The following is a 23,901-nucleotide window of genomic DNA, read 5'->3' on the forward strand; positions in this document are numbered from 1 at the left end:
AGGTGTCGAAGGGAATCTAACCTGAAAGAATTCTCTTCTTTCTTTCTCTCTCTTCTCATTTCCTCTTCTCTCTAAGAAAAAACCTTTAGCCTCCACTATTCTCTTACTCAGATTTGGTCCTTTTTGGATCGGATCTGAGTAAGATTTCTTTTCTTTTTTAAGTTTTAATCGAATAAACATATTTTTGTTTTGTTTTTGATGTCATTTGACATATTTTTTCGTTATTTGAAGCGATTTTTCTTCGCCATTTGGGGCGAGTTTCTCTTCGCTTTGAGGGCGATTTATTCAAACCTTGATCGCTGGTTTGTGACTCGCTATTCTCGATTCAAGAACATCGAAAATCCAACACGGTATTGCTTAGAATTCATATTCAATCCAAGGAATTTAGGGAATCCGGGTTCGTTTGGATTTACAAGATTTTGGGCAAATAACTCCTTTTTTATAGGAGTATCTCTTATTGAAGAAGAAGAAAACCAGATTAAAAGGTCGGAATCGATTCCGGATTATACCATCATCCTTCCCTACTACATTTACAAAAATTGAGTATCTTTACGGTATACGACTCTTTCTCTTCGCGATTTACTTGTAATTGATATCTTCATTTGTATTAGGGTTCTTGTTATCTTGTTTTTGATGTTTTTGTTATTCTTGTAAGCGATCGTGTAATCACATTTTGATTTGAATAAATTGAAATTGTTGATTGACAAAAAAAAAAAAAAAAAATCTAACCTAGTAAGTGCGATGTCAGCCTGCAATGATCGTGTCCTAGGCTCCTAGCTGGTACATCCGACACTGTCTTCTATGGACATCATGAATGCACCGGGCTTGATTTTTCTTGGTGCGTCCTAGTTAAAAGAAACCGATTTTCATAGTTAGCTTTTGTTTTTCGTAAAAAACTTACTACCAGTAATTAGTAGCACTTTCGCAAATCGCACCTCCATATGCTTGTGATTAGGAGCGGAGTTATGACATAAGAGGCATGTTAACATTAAGTTGGGTTTTCAATTGGACTTTCTTAGGACTCGTTTGCTGCGGGCCAGCCCATACCATCCATACCTGTTCCGTTTCTAATAAGTGTTTAAGCTTATCTTAAAATCATGTAAAGAAGATAAGTTGGAGAAAAAAAAAAGTCCCATGGTTCTTGGCTAATGGTCCTTTTGCCGCTAATTAGTTTTTGGGCACCACAAGCCGGAAAGGTCAAGGCACACTGATACATCATCTACTTCTTTGGTTTCAGAAAAATAATGCTTTCATTTCCTTTTTTTCGTCTATTATTTTGAAACAAAATCAGTAAGAGATGCCCGTAAGAAAAAAGACATTCTACTAGAAACTTTTGTTTGAAACAGATTCGGATGCCAAAAAATCCATTCGTTGTAACTGAATTCAAAATGGTACTCAATTGTTGTGTTGAATGTTTGATGTTACTGTGAATAATACTATTCCCTCCATTTTTAAAAAAATAGGCAGGTTTGTGTGTAAATTTATACACAAACCTACCTATTTTTAAAAACGGAGGGAGTATTATAAATAAACCAACCAAAAAAATCTAGAAATAATCGTTTTGGGAGTCCAAGATGGAATAAAAATTGCACGTTAAGGTGAAGATAGAATAATTGAATGTTTTTTTTTTCCGGTATTAGAAATCTAGTTGTAGATTGATCACGTAAATATGGGAGTGCATAGCGTAATCGCATGCGTCACTCGGCTAGCCAGAGTTTCCAACTCACGGCTTTGATTGCTTCCCTTAAACTAAAAGTCTTCTTCTGTCTCCTCTCATTTGGTTATGATTTTGAAAAATTAATTTCTAATACGTATTTTCAAGAAATAATTAGAGTTAGCACTAGACACATGTCAAAAGCATATTTATATGGCTGAGAATAATAATAATTTAATTATTTACATTATCTTTTATGTCATTTTCATGTCAGTCCAACCTATACGCTACCTACTAGCTAGTCCTCATATTAACACAAAGTCCCAAGAATAGCAAACGCAAGTTGCTTTTCGAAAATGGAATTAGATACGGTGCATCTCCGCTTTACTACTTGATCATGTTTATTCCTCCCTCCCAGTCATTGTTCAACTTGTAAACTAGGACCATCCCGGGGAGCTGCTCTATTTTTCTGTCACGTCCACGTCCAAAAAGAATAACAATCTGGAAAATAATCCGTCTCGTCCTTGGTTCTAGAAATCCTGTAATATGAAACATTATATACTATACATGTGTCTTATTGGCTTATTGCAGTTTGCGTGTGATAGTATATGCGCTTTTGAACACCAATAAGGCAATACTCCTTGTTAGAGCAAGTCCAAATTGTCCAATGGGATACATTTGATTTGATTATTTTCTTGTCAGCGTGGACGGTCAAACTGAGTTACAGGTAAACGGATGGACATATTAAACTATTGGCACCCATTTTTATATAAACAAATATATTTTAATTCTAATGGGACCCATTTTTGTAATATTTAATGGGCCCGGTTATTAAAAAAATCTTATAAAAGTATTAACTAAATTTCGTTTTAACTAACTTTTACGTTTTTTTTTTGTTTTAATGATACTATATCGTCTCAAATTAATTCGATAGTCTTTGTTGGATTCGTTCGGTTCAACTTGAGTCGTGATGAACAAAATCTTTTATTTAAGGGTTTGTTCATCTATTTTAATAGTTTGTCATTTCCATTGTAGATGTATAATAATCAAATCTGCCTATTTGATGTGCTCATTAGAGTTTCTCTTAGACTCCTTGTTAGATGAGTGCTTTTTTTATCCCTATATTGAGTCTTATGACTATTTCCAAACCCTTCCCAATTGTCTTTCCACGTCAGTTTAGGAAGAACCTAGGCTCAGCAGTTGTTTTTTATTAGTATCGTGAACGGGCAATAGTTGCCCGGTCTTGGGAAAGAAAATTGGTAGTAGTTATCCGTTTTAGAATTTATCGCCTCACTTATACAAATTTTAAGTCAAAACAGATAATGATTATTCGTTTTCAAATAAATTACACATTTTTTAAGCTACACACCACTTTTTTCTCCATGGATCACACCAAGTTATAAGAGTTTTAATCTGGAAATAGGTAATCATCAATCAGTTTTCACTTTTTCAAAACAGCCAACCATTGCCCGATTGAGAACTCATCCCGCAGGGATTCCCCTTAATAGAGAACGTGAATGGAAAGAGGGGGAATATACCACGGCTTTTGCGAATGGGAAGGGGTTGGGAAGTAAGACCCAGTCTTACTTAGTCCTGCACACTATTGTGTGGTTTGACTATTGCCCAATAGTTTCGTGCCTTGTATATTAATAAGACTGATCTTTGCAATAAAATGGGTGGTCAGAAAGGACCGTAGCATTAGACTCAAAAATACGTCCGCAAGGGGCTGGTGACCTAAGTGTGACTTACAGATAAACCACAAAATGGTTGTACTCTGAAAAGCTAGAGCCAAAATGCGAAGTGATTTAAACTTCAGCGTATTATTTGTTCGGCCTTTTTCATTTCGTGTAAAAATAAATGGTTTCAACATGACAAAATATGATTATTTAGAAATAATTTCAAAAATCTTTCTTCATATATTTTGTATAACGACTTAGTTACCTCCGATTAATTAGTAGTTAAATATAATTTTGGTTAGTTGAGTCATAGTTAGTTTGGCTAAAGAACTAGAATTATAGATTTTTAGAGAGAAAGAATGTGCTAAGTTAGAAGAACAAATAGAATTTGTGGGAATAAAAAGGAAAATCAAGTTATTGGCGGTGATAACTTAAATGGGTGATTACACCGATAATAAGGAAGTGATTTATAATCATCCGTTAAAAAATGATAAATTCCAAAAAGAATCACAATTTTTCAATATTTGATAACCTTGAATGAACAAGATCATAACGTTTTATCCTACGAATTGTTCTTAAATCAGCCGTAAAATGAAGAATATTTAATGAAAAACACCGAGGAGGCGAGGACAATCTTATGATGATAAAGTACGTCAATCGATTCTCAGTTATACCAAATTTGTCAAAACTCAACCAGTATATTTGGCAGTGAAACGAATAACACAAGCCGATTAAAGTACATAACAATTCATAAAAAAAATGGGTTATAGTATATCGACAACAAACAACATACATTTTCTGATGATTTTTGTAATCCTTTGAGGCAGAAAATTTATCTAGTTTTTTGGGTTTTAATCGTCAAATTAGTACTTACCTTTGTTGCCAGTTAAGGTATTTAAGAAATTCAAAAAATAGGGTTACACTATAATCGACAAGCAACTATATTATTACTTATCTACTGGTGCTAATTTTAAAAACACAACATCAATTGGGTTTATACATCAAGAAAAATTGATCGGATTTTTACGAAATCCCAGTCGATTGTTTTTGGTGCTCTTCTCTTACGAAAAATATCAAGAACAATGGTGAAAAGTTTTGTATAAACTCTGCTGATTTTTTCCCAATGAAATTAAGAACATTAATTGATAGGTAATTTATATCCACAACTGTCAATTCCTGGTAATTTTTGTTCGTTTGAGGAGCTCCATTCTAAACCTGGTCAGGGAGAGGCTCTCAGCCCCCTTCATATTGGCAAAAAAGGAAGAAGAAGATAAAACACATAATTTAGATGATAATGTGTAGTAAGTTAGATTTCGCGTAATATAAGGGTAATAAAGTAATTTTAAACTGAAAGATGACTTAATCATTTTACATCTTTTGGACACCCCTTATCATCGTAACTTATTTGGCTTCAAAATTAGCAGCCTCCTAACACGAGCTTTTCCCCTTTATATATATTCCAATTACACTCATACTACTAAATGAATTTTGGATTTCTTTTCTTACACTACTCTTACACCAATTCTCCACGTAGAAAAGTTCATTATATTAAAATAAATTTACTTTTAAACTCTCAAGGGGTACTTTTTCTAAAATCTATCGATGGGGGATTCCCTTATGAGTTTCCTACATATCCTCGTAAACCTCTGTTCATTTAACACTCATTTTCATTCGTAAAAAATGAAATGTTCTAAGGTTAGTTACTTCTCATTAATTTTTAGGTGTTAGACTTGTATTAATTTTTCTTAATCTATCATCAAGTTATGTGGACCGAAATTACACAAAAGTTCTTTGTGTCCTTTCCTATACTTTGTGCGAAAAAAACAAAGTGGTCATGGTTTCTTAAGATCACAGAGTCTAAAAGTTCTAAAAATCCAACGAGACTATATCCGAAATATCAAAACCAAAATTATGGATAATTCGAGTGGTTACACATTGCCATCAAACTGAGTAGAAACGTTTCGGGTTCGTCCAGGTCTCATTACACTCTTCAAACTCTCACGTGCTATGGTTGTTTTTACTGTGGTAGAAAAGATTATTAGACTTAGGATTTCCCTGGAGTTGAATTGCGGTGCATCGCTAAGTGTTGCACTGGCGTCTATAATTTATTTGGATCGAATAGGTTACTTCATGGTTGGTGATATCCGCTTTTTTATTTTTTATCAGTGTGAACAAGCAATTCATCAATTAAGCTAGTCAATCAAGGAAAAGATACAACCATGATCATGTTTCATCCTCTATTGATATCCATCCTAAAAGGAACGATTATAAAGAGATATTATACATTGTACCTTAGTGAACCCATTAGATGTTGATTTTTGTTACTAAGATTTTATATTTTACATTCAAATCAGTTATTCAATATTAGCATTTATTTGAAGTTCCTAATCTTATTACATGTAAAACAAATATGATATTTCTGATTAATACTTGGCATGTTTCTGGATATTCGTAAAATTATTTGTCAATGACAAGATGTGTCCACCCATGTATATGTACTTATGGACTCCGCTTTGTGAAACAAGGTGGTTAGACAATTAATAATATTCTCCGATCTTACCTTGTGCTCAAAACATAGTTGCAAAAGAGGTGGAGGACGACCTTCATATTTTACCAGTCCATCTCACAAAATCTATCACCATATAATTTCCATTTTCCCATTAAATTTTTTAGTCTTAGTTATTTTAAGAAATCTAAGCCCAGTGCAAATTTTTAGTTTGCATTTATTCTGATATTGCATGGACGATCACTTTACCAGCATTGTAACCATGAAACCAACATGTAAAACATAACTAGAATGAATTTGTGATGACCCGAAAAATTACGCCTCCTAAACAATGCCCCGGCAGGCCGAAACTCCCGATGTGCCACTCATAACGCAGTGACCGGCCCGTAAAGCTTCACTTTTCGTTTGGAAAATGCACGTTGATTTGCTTGCAAGCATGACGCGTTCAACCAGCATACATAAGCACCTTCAACCAGCACCCCTTCCCCATATTTGTCATATTGATATTTTTAAAAGTAGAAAAGGGGGATATGATGGACATTTACCAAGTCCATCTTTGTTTCGCAACATGGAGTTCCAAAAGTAGCACCATGGTGGTGTAAATTTTAATTATGACCTAATTCCCAAGTTGAGTATTGTGTCATTGTGATGCAATATCTCTCTTATCCAACCTCTCACTGGCATGATGCATCATTATGGTGTAACTTATGTTCCAGGTCAACATGCCATAAAAGCGCAACACAAGATTGAGATCATGCATCATGCGAGAAGTGCCAATGTTACATTATTACCCCTTTATAGAAATTTTGTCCATGAAATTCAAAACATAAATTATTACGGGAAAACTTCTTCAGTTTGGATTTCATGAGCATATGTCACATTCCACGTTGCTCAGAAGTCGCAAATGGTTTCTTGAATTTGTTATGAACAATAATGAAGACTTTCTGATCATACGCCCCATACTACATACCCATGAATCCTGATAGAGTCCACAACATTCCCGAGAATATATATTTTGATTCCTTAAGCATGCATCTCATACCACGTATTCAGGATTTCCAAAAGGATATATCAACACGGGATCCTAAATTCATGTCCCTTACTGCAATACTCAGGAATCCCAAAGTTCACAGTTTGGCAAGGATCATCGAAATGACAAGCAATTCTTAGAGCAATATTCTGAGGATCAAACTCTAATTACAAAGTAGTCGGATGCAAGCCTACTATTAAGATTAATGGTCTTAGGAGTTTCCACTCATAAGTGGGAGATAGTCGGAAAGCAGCTAACAGATAGGAATGATCAGTCTCATTTTCTACCTACCCTTTTGAATGGTCTTCTGGGTCGCCATTTAATCCTTACAAACTCACAACACCCGACTTAGTCTAACACGATTCTAAAGTAAGTGGCGTAGCATTTACGACTTCTCTTTACACAATTGGTCTACTCTTCCAACTGATTATTTCCCTTTTAAGAAAAAGTTTGTAGTCTCATTGAAAAATACTCGCTGACAAGTCTATAACGCAGTCCCTAGTGTTATCTCGGAACTTGCTCTGATAACAATTATGATGGACCAAAACTCCCCGATGCGCTATTCGTAACACAGTGAACGAGCCGTGAAGCTTCACTTCTCGCCAAGTAAATACACGTTGATTTTCCTTTACAAACATGCTTCGCAAGCATGATGCCTTAAACACATCTTTTACACCCTTTCTCTCACCCTTGCTCTACGAAGGGTGGAAGTCCATAAACGCTAAAACTGATGCATATTACATACATAACTGACTTCTGGATCCTTTCCAGGCATAAGTCATGTCTTCGACTTGCATGTAGGTCGTTGCAAGCCTATTTACATCTTCCTTACTTCGCTTTGGCATTAACCTGAAAATATACATTGATATTTTTTGTGCAAAAGGTGTGTTAGTCAGGCTCAATCCATCATATTGCATTATATCATTCTTTGTGATTCAAGTGGCTTATGCAAGCTCCCTAACTTGCATACCAGCTTAACTTCCATTTTTGGCCATGCCCAATTATCAATTGGTGTGTGACTACGTCGAGCGGATTGATAAGAAGTATGAGCATCCCCCGAATGGATTGCAACTTACCTCATCAAGCATGGGAACACTTATCTCTTGCATCGCATCTCCAAGCTAGATAATATGAGTTACTATGATGTCGTAATTATACAATGCAATTAGATGATAAGAGCGACAAGGTGTCGTACCACTAATGATGCAACTCATTGCGCCTGCCTACGTACTCATCTCTGTAACTTAAAAATATCAAGCATGGACCATAGTTCATCAAAGTTGCGGACGAGAAACTAAATCCAACTCATGTTGCAAGGCGAAAGGTAAGCAAATCCTAATATGTATAGGCCAAAGGGTCCTTCGCAAATGATGCACAAAAGTGTGCGTCATTGTCCTATCCTTCGGAATGCATCATGGTGGTGCATTCTTAGTTTAGCAACAATGATACCTAAGCACCTTGAAGCTCTCTCATGTAAGAAACGCGGCATAAGGATATGTTCATGCATCATATATGCTTAACCGGCTAACTTTTGAAGCTTATTGCATTTTTCCTTAATGCACCTTCAAGCAATACCCCTTCCCTGTATATGTCTTATTTACATTTTTAAGAGTAGGAAAAGGGAAGATGATGGGCATGTATCAAGTTCACCTGATTTCATGACAACGAGTTTCGAAAATAGCACCACATCGGTGCAAATTTTAATTCTGGGTTGGTGCCCGACTTGAGTATTGTACAATTATGGTGCAACATCGCTCTTGGACAGTTGGCCTTCAGCCATGTTTATTTTTAGCACAGAAATCCAATTTGGCTAGACTGATTTATCGTGTCTGTATGCCTTTAGCCATGTTTGTTTGTACACCCAAATCGTGGATTATTGTGACATGTCCTCTAATATTTTATGGCTGCGTTAAAATTTAGTGACCATACAAAGATTATTATTATTATTATTTTTATTTTATTCTTGAGATAGTTTGAATAACTGTTTGTTTAAAGTTCTTTTGAAATAAGTGATTTTAGACAAACCGCTTAGTAGAAAACTTTGACACCGTTCTCTCTTCAACAACCTTCAACGAAGAAAATTGGAAACTCCTTCAAGATGAAAGGCCGACCTCACACAAATATCGATCAACCAGAATAAGCTATGTGATATTTAAGAACGAGTAGTTCCGATCAATTGTCCAGTTAAATTATCCTAAAATGATTCAGGGACTCGCCTCCCCACAGTTAGCTCATAGGAGCCTATGTTTAGGTGAAATGCTTCTCATTTAGTGTCATTTAGTGAGAAAAAAGGTTTTGAGATGATTTAAAATGATGGGATGTTTATAAGATATTTGGATGTACCCTTATAAATTGATTTTCAACTTCTAGAATTCGAAAAGTCAAAAATCAATTCAAGAATACTTCTTCTAAAGGCAAAAATGTCAATTTTTCATCAAACAAAACAGTTTGTACCTTTAGATCCTGGTATCCGCGGTATTAGACTTTTTGCTTTAAAATTGTTAATTAATCTTTTTTTCATATATGTTCAGAAAAATCTTTTTTACAAGATGTCTCTTCTGTTGAGATCAGAGTAACTATTTGACGTCATTAATGACGTTTTTTCTACCTTTGCTGTAAAACAAATAAGTCAACCATTTTATGATGTTGATCACATGATTAATTACTTTATTCATATTCACAGACGCATGTCTAGTAACTGCTTCATCTCATCGTCAAGTACTCAAAAAGAGACATCTTGGAATATATTTATTATTTTTCCATCAACGATTATATTTTATTATTGATTTGTTTTAAATAAAATATCACTATTGTTTTTCAAAAATGCCAACTATATATAACTAGCTACATGATGCTCATGTATATAAATAGTATACTATCACCCCTTCAGTTTTAATTTATGTATATAAAGGGCTAAGAGCAACTGCAATGGTGCGATCAAAACCATAAACCAAATACTAAAAAAAAATGACCAAATTTAAGTTTAGTATATGGTGTTACACTAGTGTGGAAGAGTAAATTTGGTCAGGATCCCTTTATACGTCCGCCCCATCACGGGATCATTTTATACCTTCGCCCCACCATCCATCAGGCTCATATTATACCTTCGCCTCACTGAGGATCACATTACACCTTTGTCCCATCATCAGGCTCACATTATACCTTCGTCCCACTCATCAGGCTCACATTATACCTTCGCCCCACCGTCATACGGATCAGGCTCACATTATACCTTCGTTCGGTATCAGGCGCACTTATAATGTCCGCTCGACTATATTTGGTTTTGGTCTTGGTCACAGACCAAATATACTCTGAGGTTTGATTTTAGTCCGGGTTTTGATCTCTAGTCCGTCCCGCTGTGTCTGCTTTGTGGACCATGTTTATAGTTTTACTCACCCACCGTGGTTGCTCTAAGGGCAGTTGAAGAACACGTACAAACAATATTAATAGAAATAATTCTGACACTAATTGGGAGCATCAGTGATCAGCATACATCTATATCTATCTATATATGCAGATGCCCGTTGCATCTTCTTCCTCAGAAAGCCTAAACACACAACTAGCTCTCTATAGCTAGAAGAAATCGATCTTACACAATGGCAGATGATGATAATAAGGTGGTTGATGTTGGAAAAGCAGGGAATAATAAAGAGAAGAAGATTAAAACAGGATCCATTGGAACAATATTTATGCATGCAGATGGTATAGATATATGTTTAATGGTTCTTGGTTTTCTTGGAGCTGTTGGTGATGGATTTGGTACACCAGTCATGTTATATATAACAAGTAGAATTATGAATAATCTTGGTTCTGTTGGTCCTTCTGATATTAATGATCCTAATCAAATCTTTCTTAAGAATATCACCAAGGTATGTATTTCCTCATCAGTAGTTCTTAATTTAAATAATTAGTGTTCTTACTAATTTTGATCAATTTTCATTTCAGAATTCAATTGGTCTTTTATACCTCGCCGTTGCCAATTGGTTTGTTTGTTTCTTGGGTAAGTTTCTTCTTCTTCTCATTTTAGTGTGTTGATAAATTTTGCTTAAAATTTAATAATCTTGTTTATGAAAATGCATATGACAGAGGGATATTGCTGGTCAAGAACCGGAGAAAGACAAGCAACAAGAATGAGAGCAAGATATCTAAAAGCAGTTCTCAGGCAAGATGTGGGTTACTTTGATCTACAAGTATCAAGCACTTCAGAAGTTGTCACTAGTGTTTCCAATGATTGTCTTGTAATTCAGGATGTTCTTAGCGAGAAGGTACTCTTAAACCACTCTTTTTTTTATAATTCAATATCCAGGCACGTACCAAGGGAGAAGCTAGCTAGCCAGGCGGCCGCCTAATAAAACAAGTAAAATCTAATATTATGGTTGCAATTTTTATTTTTTTATGTTAGGTACCAAATTTCTTGATGAATGTGGCAATGTTCACTGGATGTTACTTGGCGGCGTTTTTGCTAATGTGGAGACTGGCACTAGTAGGATTTCCTTTTGTTCTATTGTTGGTGATACCAGGTTTGGTGTATGGGAAGATATTATTGGGACTAACAAGAAAGATTAGAGACGAATATAATAAAGCTGGCACACTGGTGGAACAGGCTATCTCTTCGATCAGAACTGTTTATTCATTTGTTGGTGAGCAGAAAACAATGGATGAATTTTCAGATGCACTCAATGGGTCAGTAAAATTGGGGTTGAAGCAAGGTTTAGCCAAAGGTGTTGCAATTGGTAGTAATGGTGTTAGTTTTGCTGTTTGGGCTTTTATGTCTTGGTATGGTAGTAAATTGGTTATGTATCATGACGGTGAAGGCGGTACTGTTTTCGCTGTCGGTGCTGCAATTGCCATTGGAGGACTGTAAGTACTCTTAAATTTCGTGTCTTAAAGGTTTCTTCTTCTTTTTTTTAATCCGTAAAGAATTTGGTGCTGGCAAGTTTCGAACTCAGGTTGCTGGTATTATCAGCCAGTAACTTTATCACACCACGCTTTTTTTTTGACTAATTTGTTGTATTTTTTTGAATGAAAAAGGTCCCTGGGAGCTGGTCTGCCAAATTTGAAGTACTTCTTTGAAGCAGTATCAGCAGGAGAAAGGATGATGGAAGTAATAAAAAGAGTACCAGAAATAGATTCAGATAACATGGGAGGTGAAGTTTTGGAAACGGTTTCCGGAGACGTCGAATTCAAGAATGTGAAATTTGCATACCCATCTAGAAAGGAGACCTTAATCTTCCAAGATTTCTGTTTAACAGTTCCTGCTGGGAAAACAGTAGCTTTAGTAGGAGGCAGTGGTTCAGGAAAATCTACTGTAATTGCTTTGTTAGAAAGGTTTTATGATCCTCTGGGTGGTGAAATTTTACTTGATGGTTTTCCTATTAATAAACTTCAACTAAAATGGTTAAGATCACAAATGGGTTTAGTTAGTCAAGAACCAGCTTTGTTTGCTACAACGATTACGGAGAATATACTTTTCGGTAAAGAAGATGCCACCATGGATGAAGTCATTGCTGCTTCAAAGGCTGCAAATGCTCACAACTTCATCTCTCAATTGCCAAAAGGATATGATACTCAGGTTAGTTTACATTTCTTGCAAGGATTGTGCACAAAAAAGGATTGTCCAGCGCGCCTCTATGCACCCTATTCAGCACCCTTGCGGATGTGGCCTTGCTGAATAGGGTGCATAGAAGCACCCTGAAATGCCGATGCGTTTTCAGTTTATAATTTAGTTTTTTTGGATGGATAAGAATTTGGTGCTGACGAGTTTTGAATTCAAATAACTGGTATCGCTACCGAATGACTTTATCACTGTACAGTCTGTACTACAGTGACACATGCATAAATTAGTAAATTTTTTTTCTTTGCTTTTTTATCCAAATAGGTTGGAGAAAGAGGGGTGCAAATGTCTGGAGGGCAAAAGCAAAGGATAGCAATAGCAAGAGCTATAATAAAATCCCCCAAAATTCTCTTGTTAGATGAGGCAACCAGTGCGCTGGACTCTGAATCTGAGAGAGTTGTGCAGGAAGCGCTGGATAAAGCAGCACTCGGTCGAACCACGATAGTAATTGCGCATCGCCTCTCTACAATACATAATGCAGACATTATAGCTGTTGTGCAGAATGGAAAAATTGCCGAAACCGGGTCGCATTATGAGTTAATCGAAGATGAGAATGGGTTATATACTTCACTTGTTAGGCTTCAACAGACAGAGGAAGCAACAACAGAAGATAGACAAAGAAGCTCACAATCATCATCACACATTACAAACAAGGATAGTCATGTTGGCTACAGCAGCAGCAGTAGAAGAAGAAGCAGCTCTTCCAATAGAGTAAGCCGGTCTAACTCCGCTGACGGAGATAATGACCGCGGCGAAGATTATGAGATAAAAGAAAGAAAGGAACGTGAGTTCTCCGTACCATCATTTAAAAGACTATTGTTGTTGAATTTACCAGAGTGGAGACAAGGGATTGTCGGGCTAACGAGTGCGGTGTTATTCGGTGCTGTTCAGCCTGTTTACTCGTTCGTCATGGGGAGTATGATCTCGGTTTATTTTCTGACTGATTTCAATGAGATTAAGTCAAAAACAAGGACTTACGCTTTGTTCTTCGCCGCATTGTCCATTTTCTCGTTGATTATTAATATCTGTCAGCATTATAGTTTTGCTGCCATGGGTGAGTACTTAACAAAGAGGATCCGAGAGAGAATGTTGTCCAAAATTCTGACCTTTGAAGTTGGTTGGTTCGATCAAGACGAAAATTCTAGCGGCGCTATTTGCTCCAGACTTGCCAAGGATGCTAGCGTGGTAAGATTTTTTTTTTCCTTTTTACGGCGAAGAATTTGGTGCAGACGAGTTTCGAGCTCAATTTCTAAGCGTAGACGCTTTGTAATGGTTTTTGCAGGTGAGATCATTAGTCGGTGACCGGATGGCACTTCTAGTCCAAGCTTTCTCTGCTGTTATCATTGCCTGCACAATGGGTTTGGTCATTGCATGGAAGTTAGCTATTGTGATGATTGCTGTCCAGCCACTGATCATTGTATGCTTCTATTTGCGTCGCGTCCTACTAAAAGCCATGTCTGGAAAAGCCATTAAATCACAAGACGAAAGCAGCAAACTCGCGGGAGAAGCCGTTTCCAATCTCCGCACAGTCAGTGCCTTCTCTTCCCAATCTCGAATTCTCGAAATGTTCGATCGAGCACAAGATGGTCCGAGAAGAGAAAGCATTCGGCAATCATGGTTCGCGGGGATCGGTCTCGGTACATCTATGGCACTAATGACTTGCACTTGGGCACTGGATTTTTGGTATGGTGGGAAACTTGTTTCGGAGGGTGATATTTCAGCCAAAGCTCTTTTCCAGACCTTTTTTATCTTAATCAGTACAGGCAGGGTCATAGCTGATGCTGGCAGTATGACAACTGACATTGCTAAAGGATCTGACGCTGTAGGATCCGTATTCGCAGTGCTTGACCGTTACACTCAAATCGAGCCTGAAGACCCAGAGGGTAACCAACCGGAGAATTTATCCGGGCACGTAGAGATCCGAGATGTTCATTTTGCTTACCCTGCAAGACCAGATGTTATGATTTTCAAAGGCTTTAGTATCAATATTGAAGCGGGCAAATCAACTGCATTAGTAGGCCAAAGTGGTTCCGGGAAATCAACAATCATCGGGTTGGTCGAGAGATTCTACGACCCGTTGAAAGGATCGGTGCGAATTGATGGCCGAGACATAAGAACATATCATCTCAGATGTCTGAGGAAATACATTGCACTGGTAAGTCAAGAACCAACTCTATTCGGAGGTACAATCAGGGAAAACATCACGTACGGATCGTCAGGTAAAGTTGAGGAAACGGAGATTGTAGAAGCTGCACGAGCGGCAAATGCACACGATTTCATTGCAGGATTACAAGATGGGTATGACACATGGTGTGGAGACAGAGGACTACAACTGTCAGGAGGACAAAAGCAGAGAATTGCAATTGCCCGTGCTATACTCAAAAATCCTGCAGTGTTGTTGTTAGATGAAGCTACAAGTGCACTTGATAGTCAGTCGGAGAAAGTTGTGCAAGATGCATTAGAAAGAGTAATGGTTGGTCGGACGAGTGTTGTCGTGGCTCATCGATTAAGTACCATCCAAAATTGTGATCAAATTGCTGTTTTGGAGAAAGGTACAGTGGTGGAACAAGGAACACACTCTTTGCTTTTAAGTAAGGGTGAAAATGGAGCTTATTTTGCTCTTGTTAATCTACAACGAACCAAATAGGAATAGACAAGCAGTGTACTATATGTTTTCATCTATTTATATATTTTGCTAAATGTGGCAAATGAGCTAAATGTGCCGGAATTATTCTCGTTATAATAGAGCGGCATACCGGGCAAGTACCAACCTTGTTGAACCAAGGTATGAAACATCTAGAGTGAAATGCATGTTCGCACCATCGCATGAGAACATCGCTGCCCATAAATAAGTCATCCAAACATATCGCGCAAGTTTGTCCACGAAAATGGTCGAAATCATCTGTAAACACCATACTCCCATGTACGGAACTGAATAGTAAAGCTCCTTTTGGGAGAAGGGTGGCACCATAAGCGTTATCTTCCCTTATAATGCAACCCTTACCACAAACTCTTAACGAATGCTCCGCTTCAGAATCATCGTACAGATCAAATACAGATACAGTAGCGATACGTGCAATAATGACTACATATTTCGGCTTAGTTTCAATAAGGTCTGCTGCAATTCTTTTGCAATATGATGATACTTGGCGTGTAAAGAAATTCACAAACCTGGCTCCAGAGTGTTTGGTGCGGAGATAAAAGAGAGTTGGCATCACAGTGGCGCAAGACATCCTTGGCAAGTAGATCGTCAAAGTCGACCTGAAACAATGTCCATGACGATAGAAATTCCTTAAGTGGTCCGGCTTGAGACGGAGATGCAATGTGAAGGTGGTTCAGAAGTAAACTACTCCTAGTGCGATACACCCGCTTTGTTCTAACTTGAACCTCAACGAAAACTCTAGTAACGGTACAAGGATACTCCACCTCTCCTTTGGTTAAATGTCGAATAGGATCCTCGTAATCCATACAAGGATACAGGAGTCCAGAGAATGACATATTACCACAAACGGGTATCACTTTCGATAAGCGGTGAACTCGAGTTGGGAACTCTTAGCATCACCAAGTTTTCTATGAATCAAGAGAAAAAGAATGCGACCAACTTGTTTATAACCTTAACAGGCATATGCTTAGAATTTTTGCTCCAAAAGAAACCACTTTTATTTTGGGAAACTCTGCCTGGAATTGCTACAGCAAACAAAATTCTGCACAATTAGCAAGAGCATCAGCAGCTTCATTACATTACCTTACAACATGAACACATTTGACTCCTCTAATTACTTCTAGTTTCCTACTTATATCCGCAAGGAGGTAATGGTCTCGCCATTTGGAAAAAGCAAAATTAGAGGTTAGAGCCTCTATGACAGACTTGCAATCTCCTTCCAGCATCATATTGGTGGTAGCTTTATTCTTGATCATCCAGTTTGCAGCTTCAAGCAATGCCAGAGCTTCAGCTTGAGCAGCATCTCTAGCTCTCATAAACTTCACCATTGCCCCCAAATAAGATCCTGCGGGGTCATTAATAATTAGGCCAATACCAGCAATTTTTGTATTCATATCAAAAGCAGCATCAAAATTAATTTTCCTCCAATTTTGAGAAGGAGACCAATTATGTTTTCCTAAATCCTTTCCTTTAGACCGGCTAGCATTGTTAGAATTTGCAACATCTATGTTATACTTTATGCAGAACAGTTTTAGGCATTCCACAATGGATTTAGGTTCGACTGTTTTGTTTTCAAAAACTTTCAAACACCTATGCTTCAATATATGCCACATTATACATTGGCTAAAAGGCTACTAGGAGCTGGTCTACCAAATTTGAAGTACTTCTTTGAAGCAGTATCACCATGAGAATAGAAATTCGCTAGTTCCTAATGTTCTTATTCTCTGCCAGGAGTGTTATGGGACAGCCACTAACCAGACCACTGAATAACTGATATCTCCAACAAGAGTATGTGCTTAGAAACAACTAGATTTGAAAACGAGAAGAACATTTACCATCACAGATGCGCCTAAAGGCCAAAGCTGCAGCTGCTGCAGAATACTCAGAGGCACCTCATGCCACTCATGAGAATCTCTATCACTGAAGGAAAACCCGGGAGCCCATTTGGTGAAGCATCAAGCCATTTGAATTATGAGTTTGAAGAGGGAATTTTGGAAGAAACGCCATTACCCGTAAGAAAACATTTAGACCACACAACAAAACATTACATAGTAAACATACACGTCTTTCAGTTATGAAATTGAACAAAGAGTCAAATATCGTGTAATATAGGGAGAAAGTTGAAGCGCATAGATTCCTTGCTACATGGCTCAACCTCCTATGATTCATCGTGTGAGGAGGGAGGACAGATATTCTGTTCACTAGTAGATTTTGTTAAAGTTTTCTTTTTCATTTTCTTTATCTTTATAGAGGTCAGGTTCTTACCCCTCCCAATTCCTGTTTTCTTATCCTTTGATCAATGAATTGCCTCTCTGTAAGTTTCCTTTGGTTAATAAATGGCATGCTTTACATTCATGATAATGTAATGTATGGAGATGACAACACAACAGTCACATAAACGGTAAACCTATCCAAAATGACATAAAACTTAGTGAATTTTATGATATCGAAGATAGGAGAGTTCAAAGCCCAACCTTTGAGAACTCCATATGTCAAGACTTACGCGGCATAAGGATTTTGGTATCATTATTAAGCAACAAGAAGATAGTAGTTTAGGTTTCATTAGAGAAAAATGCTTTGTTTACAACTAGAAAAGAGACTGCTCCTAATAAGTCGTGTCTATCATGTCTCTAGTGCAAAAGGTTATGTTTGTTTGGCATTTCAACCATGTAGGAAAATAGGTACTAAGGCAGGATAAGATTATAGAAGACTTCTGGAGTTCGTAACCACACCTGAGGCATTACGTCAGCTTCAACAACTGAAACATAACTTGATATAGCTCGGATACAATATAGAGAAGCTTCTGAAGGGAGCTGATCCCAAGTTTCGTCACTTCAGCTGTGAATGGCCTGATAAAATGATTAAAATCAAAAGTGAAAGGGTATTCAAACAGTAGGAAAATGAAAGTTTTTATAGAATCTATTTGAGGACGGCATAACTTATGAATGCAACGCACATATCTACTTCATTAAGGAAATGGACTCCTCACTTCGACGAGCTTCATGTAAAGAATTTTTACTGTCACTATTACCCAGGACTAATGCAGTAATGCTGCATCTACCAAGACATCTCTGACACAGCTGGCAATTTCTGAGCTTCCATTAGCGTCTCAAAAGTGGAGACCAAGTTTAACCAAATAATTAATATGAATAACGTGGGTGTAATATGTCCAGAATAAACAATGATGTTATATCTGTAATTTTGTAGCAGGAATACATCAAAAATAATTTTAATCATATGAGTAAGGAATCATATTCCAGTAAGCTACAGAACCTCTTTAGCTATAAGCTGAGTTTTAAACTTAGTCAGACTTGGTAATGCAGCTAAAAGTAGATAACAAAACAACCTTTGCACAATTACTAAAGTTACATTGTAGGAAAATTCTAGCATCAAACATGCCGTTCCTCTGATTCCTACAACATGAAGATCCCATTACTACTAACTACAAACATATAGATGAATGGCAGACAACATTCACAGTGTGAGTATTACCAACTATTACCATATCTAGTTTGCTTAAATTCCCTGCGGTCCTCTTTTGAAATGTGTTCAAAGTTATGAGGATACTGAACCCTGAAGCTAACCTGTTCATGAGATACTTGGAACTCTCAGAGGTAATCTTTAAGAATAACAGAAAACCAAGAAATTTGATAATATACATCAGGAAAGTGGCGTTCAACTTGTAAGTCAGCTGCTAGATGTCAAAGTGTGGAACAGAGTGGAAATGCGGAATCACAGCAGATACAGATATGGCCTGGAATCTCTGAATTGAACCAGAACACACGGTACCAACAATACGTGATGTTCAGATCACATAGGGATGTCATTCTACTGACCCCAAATAAACTGGGTGATCTAAATAGGAACTGTCTCATTAACTGAACCATTGTGGTATAATTTTTGTGCCTCTCTATTATCATACTTTTCCTGTAACACAAGAAACTCAAGAAGTACAAGCGAGACAAGCAAACTTAACCATATTAAATACCTTCGAGGAATCCTTAAGCTGCTCCCTGAGATTCATAACTTGTGGTCACAAGTGATTGGATCAAGGGCATGTGAGCCGCTGCACCACCAGAGCTTCAAGCCGATGTGTAGTTTATCAATTCAGAGATGACTGCAGTAACAACAACAGCAAACAAAAAACTATAGGAATATGTTACCCAGGCAGAAGCACATAACAAATGCTTAGTCAACATCCATGTCAAACTATGTGAAACGTTTGCTTGCAGTCTCAAGTTGATCGATAAGCATATGTGATAATATGCAACAAAATTGACTAATTTTCTTTTTACAGCTTTAGATTATTTTTCATCATTTTACCCGTGAAAAAGAAAACCATGGACGCACACATTAGTCGTTTCAGAATAAGAAGAGTGGCCATCACTATATTTACTGATTGGAAAAAAGGGACTCTGCAAAAAGAGAAAGATTGGCACAATGCATGTTCCATAGACACGTAAACAAAGTAACAAACTCATTTATTCAAAGTAGATCTTTCTCTAAAATACAGGTGGTAACATCAACTTCCCACTGACCAACTCAGGAATTTGAAGCTATCAGTACCACGTCTTACATTCTCCACATTGTAATACATGATGACATAGAAAAAGGAGGTAAGAGTAACTGACAAAGATAACTAACGTGTTTAGTAGACATTAAACAAAAGCTGCATCAAGCATGAGCTCTTATAATTCAGTTAAAAGTGAACTCCATAGATATATACCAATACATATATCATAAACATGAAACTAAATATACGATCACACCATTTTTTTGCGTTACTTAGTTGGGCTAATGTGTCTTCAGTCATACCCTTATATTCTTCCACCACGTAAGTACCAGAATTCAAAGAAACTAAGCTTTCAAAATAAGTCTCGGCGTTCCAGAATGGAGCATTGTGGATTTTTAGTTCTCTAGCACTTCCATGTTTTGGGTCATACAAAACTAGAATATCACCACTGAAGAGCAGAATCTCGTCGTTCTTAAAAGACCGCACAAGCCTAAAATATTTTTGTTCATTGATAATACTCTCATGGGCGATGACATGACGCTTAGTCCAAGATTCTCGAACTCCATAATCCAGCATCTCCCATACTTCAAAATAATTCTTAACACCATTAACATCTGTCTTGACAAGTAAACATAGGCACCCTTGCAGCACACCTAGGCACATATCCTTATTCATCTCCGGGGTTTCTCTTGGTAGTTGCATTTCTTTGAAATTCTCATCACTGATATCCAAAGAGAGTGATAAAAAGTTGTGATGTCCTAAGGCTAACCAATGAAGGTTTGCATTAACAAGTACCCCAGACATATGCATATCACTAAACCAATAAGGTATGGTTTTCTCAGTTTCCCATAAATTGGATGCTAAAGAATAGATTTGGACTAGAGTAGTATCCTTGCTTCCAGGAGCTTTTACACCTATTGCCAACTTGTAATCATCAGTCTTGTGATCATAACCAAATCCATGTACGCAAACATTGTTTCTAGTAAATCCAATTGGTGATTCAGGTAATTCTTTATATTCTCTTGTGGCTGGGTTCCATAGACACAATACATCCCTATTATAACCACCGTCAACAAGCAACCATATCCATATGCAAATCAGACCATTACATGAACTTAATAATCCAACACAATGATGTGGGTGATCCACTTTAATAACATCATTTTTAATATCACACACAGGTGATGATGGTAATGAATCATAACCTATGGAGTAAAGGTCACAACCTTTTTCAAGCATGAGAATAGGGTTATTTTTCTGAATTGCAATATGGGTTTTAACGAAATCAGAGGCTGAGATTAGGGCATACCAATTCTTGCAAACACACTTACAAGCTAATAGCGATTTCACTGGTAATCTTGAGAGGATTTCATAGCGTATCTCTTCTGGAATGATTGACATTACTGATCTTTTTCTTCCACCACCAAATTTCCATACAAAATGCCTATAAGCCATTTGTATTTTTGTTTTTGCCCTGATTAAGCTCATCTTGAGCTTCTTTTTCAGCAAATCTGGAGAAATCGGAACTTTCAATACATAAAATGTTCAAAACCCAATACCCCCGAGTTCAGATCGACGAAGAAGAAGGAGAAGAAGAAAAAACCTAGGGTTTTGAAGCACCAGTTGCAGTCACGCTAATTCTTTTTTGGAGTAGAGATTTCAAGTGAAGACTGCTGAAACCCTTTAATGATCAACTTCATTTGGAACTTTTACTTACACTTCATCTACTTCAGGGTAGAGTCCAACGCGGGAACGGCATCTTGTAATTTGAAGGCCAAAACGGATGTCACAAGCGGTAAACTAGTACTAGTTCCGACTTCCGAGTTCGAAACCCTATGCCGATCCAAATCCTTTTTCGTAAAATTACTGAAAACTAGACAGTGAGAACATCACCTCCAATATGGACGGGAAAACTTAGAACTTGTTTGTTTGCGGGTGACTCGGCGTCTGAATCTGAGTCAACCCCTGACTCGGACCGAGTCAGCAGTCAGACCATTTGTTTTCCATTTTGAGTCAGATCTGACTCGACCTCTGACTCAGACATAACCCCTGACTCGGACTCATTTGAGTCAGGTAACAAAATACCCCTGACTCATGGGACCAAACCACTGATTCACTTATTCTCGAGTCAGATGAGTCAGATCTGACTCAAAACAAACATATCGACTCAGATCCAGATGAGTCAGGTGATTTCACTCAGATCCAGACGACTCAGATGAGTCAGGAGTAAACAAACATGGTGTTAATTTCTCAAGGAATGTGCTCCCACTATGGACTCAACAAATATGAAAAGTGGGTGGCCAATTCAATAAATTTGGAAGGTTATTATTGGGGCGTCATATTTTATTAGAGGGGCGTCATCTAATAGGACAAAAACGTGTCACCCATAAGTAATATAAAAAATCCCTTATCTCAAATAATTTTGTAATGACTAAACAACCCTTATTTAGTTAATTTTAATTTAATTTAATTAGATAAAAATTAAATTAATGAATTTTGTTGTATACTTGGTGAATTCTGGGACAAAGTTTTTGTGGGAAGAAAAACTGGTCGTAAAATAAACTTCTACGGTTGGAAATAATCCAAATCTAGACGTAAAATCACTTCTACAGTTGGAATTAAAAGAAACCTGGACGTAAAATGAGCTTCTACGGTTGGAATTAAAAGGAACCTGGACGTAAAATGAGCTTCTACGATTGGAACTAATTCAAACCTGGACGTAAAACTACATGCAAATAAAATTCTACGACTGGAATTAATCCAAACCTGGACGTAAAATCACTTCTACGGTTGGAAATAATCCAAACCTGGACGTAAAATCACTTCTACGGTTGGATTAAAAGAAAACTGGACGTAAAATCGGATTCTACGGTTGGAATTAAAAGAAACCTGGACGTAAAATGGCTTCTACGGTTGGAACTAATCCAAACCTGGGCGTAAAATTACATGCAAATAAAATTCTGCGCTTGGAATTAATCCAAACCTGGACGTAAAATCACTTCTAATTAAAGGGTAATCTAGACGTTTTGTATATGTGTTAGGATATCCCATAACCACTTTTTTGGACATTAAGAATCCAAGTGAAGCCCCTCTATTGGAGTGTGACGCCCCAATAATAGCCTTCTAAATTTAATGGTTTGTTCAACGCGGACCAACTTGAAACGCGCGTCTCATTTAAAACTTTGCGGGTTCTAGAAGCTAAACATCAAACGCCAACGGCTACATCTGAACAGCTCTATAAATACTCCTCATTTCAACTCCAAATTCTCATATTCTACGTCTCTAGTTTATTTACTCTTTCTTTGAGCTAAAAACAAAAACTCTTCACCTTAAAAAGAAAAAATTGTCGAAAAATGTCTCGACCCTTGTTAGTTCGGCAAGATCCGTATACTGCAGAAGAAGATGAAGTTATTTGCAGAAAACATAGAACAACTTGCTTCAACACACTATCCAGGTGTGAATTTCTGGGAGGTTATTCATGACGGATTTTGTATCGACACCCGTACCCCGAGTCGTCGTGTTATATGCGACATAGAAAATCATTTTCAAACAATTAAGAAAGAAGTAAGTGAATTTGTAGCTTTAACCGTGCTAGCCAATCAATTTAGGCTGGGGGTGAAACTGATGCGGAGTGGTAAAAAGATCTTCAGATAAATGGCAAAGATGGAAAAATATAGTTTTTCGTTTTGAAAATTGTTTCGAAATTCTTGAGGCGTTAAACAATTTCAACCCATTCTTGTTAGTCGTTGTTCTACCTAATACATCTCAGTGAAGTTAATGTAACGCTTAATTTGAAACATATGTAATTTGATTTCAACGAACAGTCGTACTTTTAATTGATTAAAAATATAATTACAAAGGTAGCATAATTAAAAGTTACAATTTCTCTAACGTCATCCATTATTATCTTCTAGGCCTGGAGTCCATTCTCCGAGATTCGGGATACCCCCACTTGCCAAAAAAATTTGGAAATATTGAAAATCGGAAGGAGATGGTTGAGGAACATTAGGCGGTTGCTGGAAAGTACTCGATGCTCCAAACGTATAAGCGGTTTGCGGTGGTGGTGTAACAGCGTAATAAGGTTCAATTGGGTTTTAGGGCAAGAATGGTGATGAAATGCATCTCGCATCAGGTTGTATAACTGGAGGTTAAGAAACAAGAACAATTTGTGGTGAAGTACTGGGTGCTTGTGTATCTCCCACCATTGTATCATTATTGTGCCATTATTTGTTTCTCCTGGTAGAAT

At 37.2% G+C, this 23,901-nt stretch overlaps 2 protein-coding genes across 2 annotated transcripts; one reads left to right on the forward strand and one right to left on the reverse strand.

The window, feature by feature from the left end:
• Positions 1-10,290: 10,290 nt before the first annotated feature.
• Positions 10,291-15,198, forward strand: LOC113331202 (ABC transporter B family member 15-like). The gene is made up of 7 exons (XM_026577941.1): positions 10,291-10,735; positions 10,812-10,866; positions 10,953-11,131; positions 11,269-11,726; positions 11,898-12,438; positions 12,745-13,665; positions 13,763-15,198. The coding sequence occupies exons 1-7, from the start codon at positions 10,463-10,465 to the stop codon at positions 15,125-15,127; spliced, it is 3,792 nt and encodes a 1,263-aa protein (XP_026433726.1). The 5' UTR covers positions 10,291-10,462; the 3' UTR covers positions 15,128-15,198.
• Positions 15,199-17,882: 2,684 nt separating this feature from the next.
• On the reverse strand, positions 17,883-21,110 carry LOC113331396 (F-box protein CPR1-like). The gene is made up of 3 exons (XM_026578104.1): positions 19,912-21,110; positions 19,719-19,811; positions 17,883-17,991 (listed from the first exon to the last, which is right to left on the reverse strand). Exons 1-3 carry the CDS (start codon positions 21,108-21,110, stop codon positions 17,883-17,885), a joined length of 1,401 nt encoding a protein of 466 aa, XP_026433889.1.
• Positions 21,111-23,901: the final 2,791 nt, after the last annotated feature.

This window comes from Papaver somniferum, unplaced genomic scaffold (genome assembly GCF_003573695.1).
Source record: "Papaver somniferum cultivar HN1 unplaced genomic scaffold, ASM357369v1 unplaced-scaffold_125, whole genome shotgun sequence".
Classification (NCBI taxonomy): Eukaryota; Viridiplantae; Streptophyta; class Magnoliopsida; order Ranunculales; family Papaveraceae; genus Papaver; species Papaver somniferum.

Bases quoted from the DNA above. Each gene is read 5' to 3' on its own strand.
- LOC113331202 (XM_026577941.1), top strand. From the start codon at position 10,463: ATGGCAGATGATGATAATAAGGTGGTTGATGTTGGAAAAGCAGGGAAT. The intron at 10,867-10,952 runs GTAAGTTTCTTC...TGCATATGACAG, and splicing joins TTGGTTTGTTTGTTTCTTGG to AGGGATATTGCTGGTCAAGA. The intron at 11,132-11,268 runs GTACTCTTAAAC...TTTTTATGTTAG, and splicing joins AGGATGTTCTTAGCGAGAAG to GTACCAAATTTCTTGATGAA.
- LOC113331396 (XM_026578104.1), bottom strand. From the start codon at position 21,110: ATGGCTTATAGGCATTTTGTATGGAAATTTGGTGGTGGAAGAAAAAGA. The intron at 19,812-19,911 runs GTGTGATCGTAT...TGCTTGATGCAG, and splicing joins CTAAGTAACGCAAAAAAATG to CTTTTGTTTAATGTCTACTA. The intron at 17,992-19,718 runs GTAAGACGTGGT...TCATTTTATCAG, and splicing joins TGTATTACAATGTGGAGAAT to GCCATTCACAGCTGAAGTGA.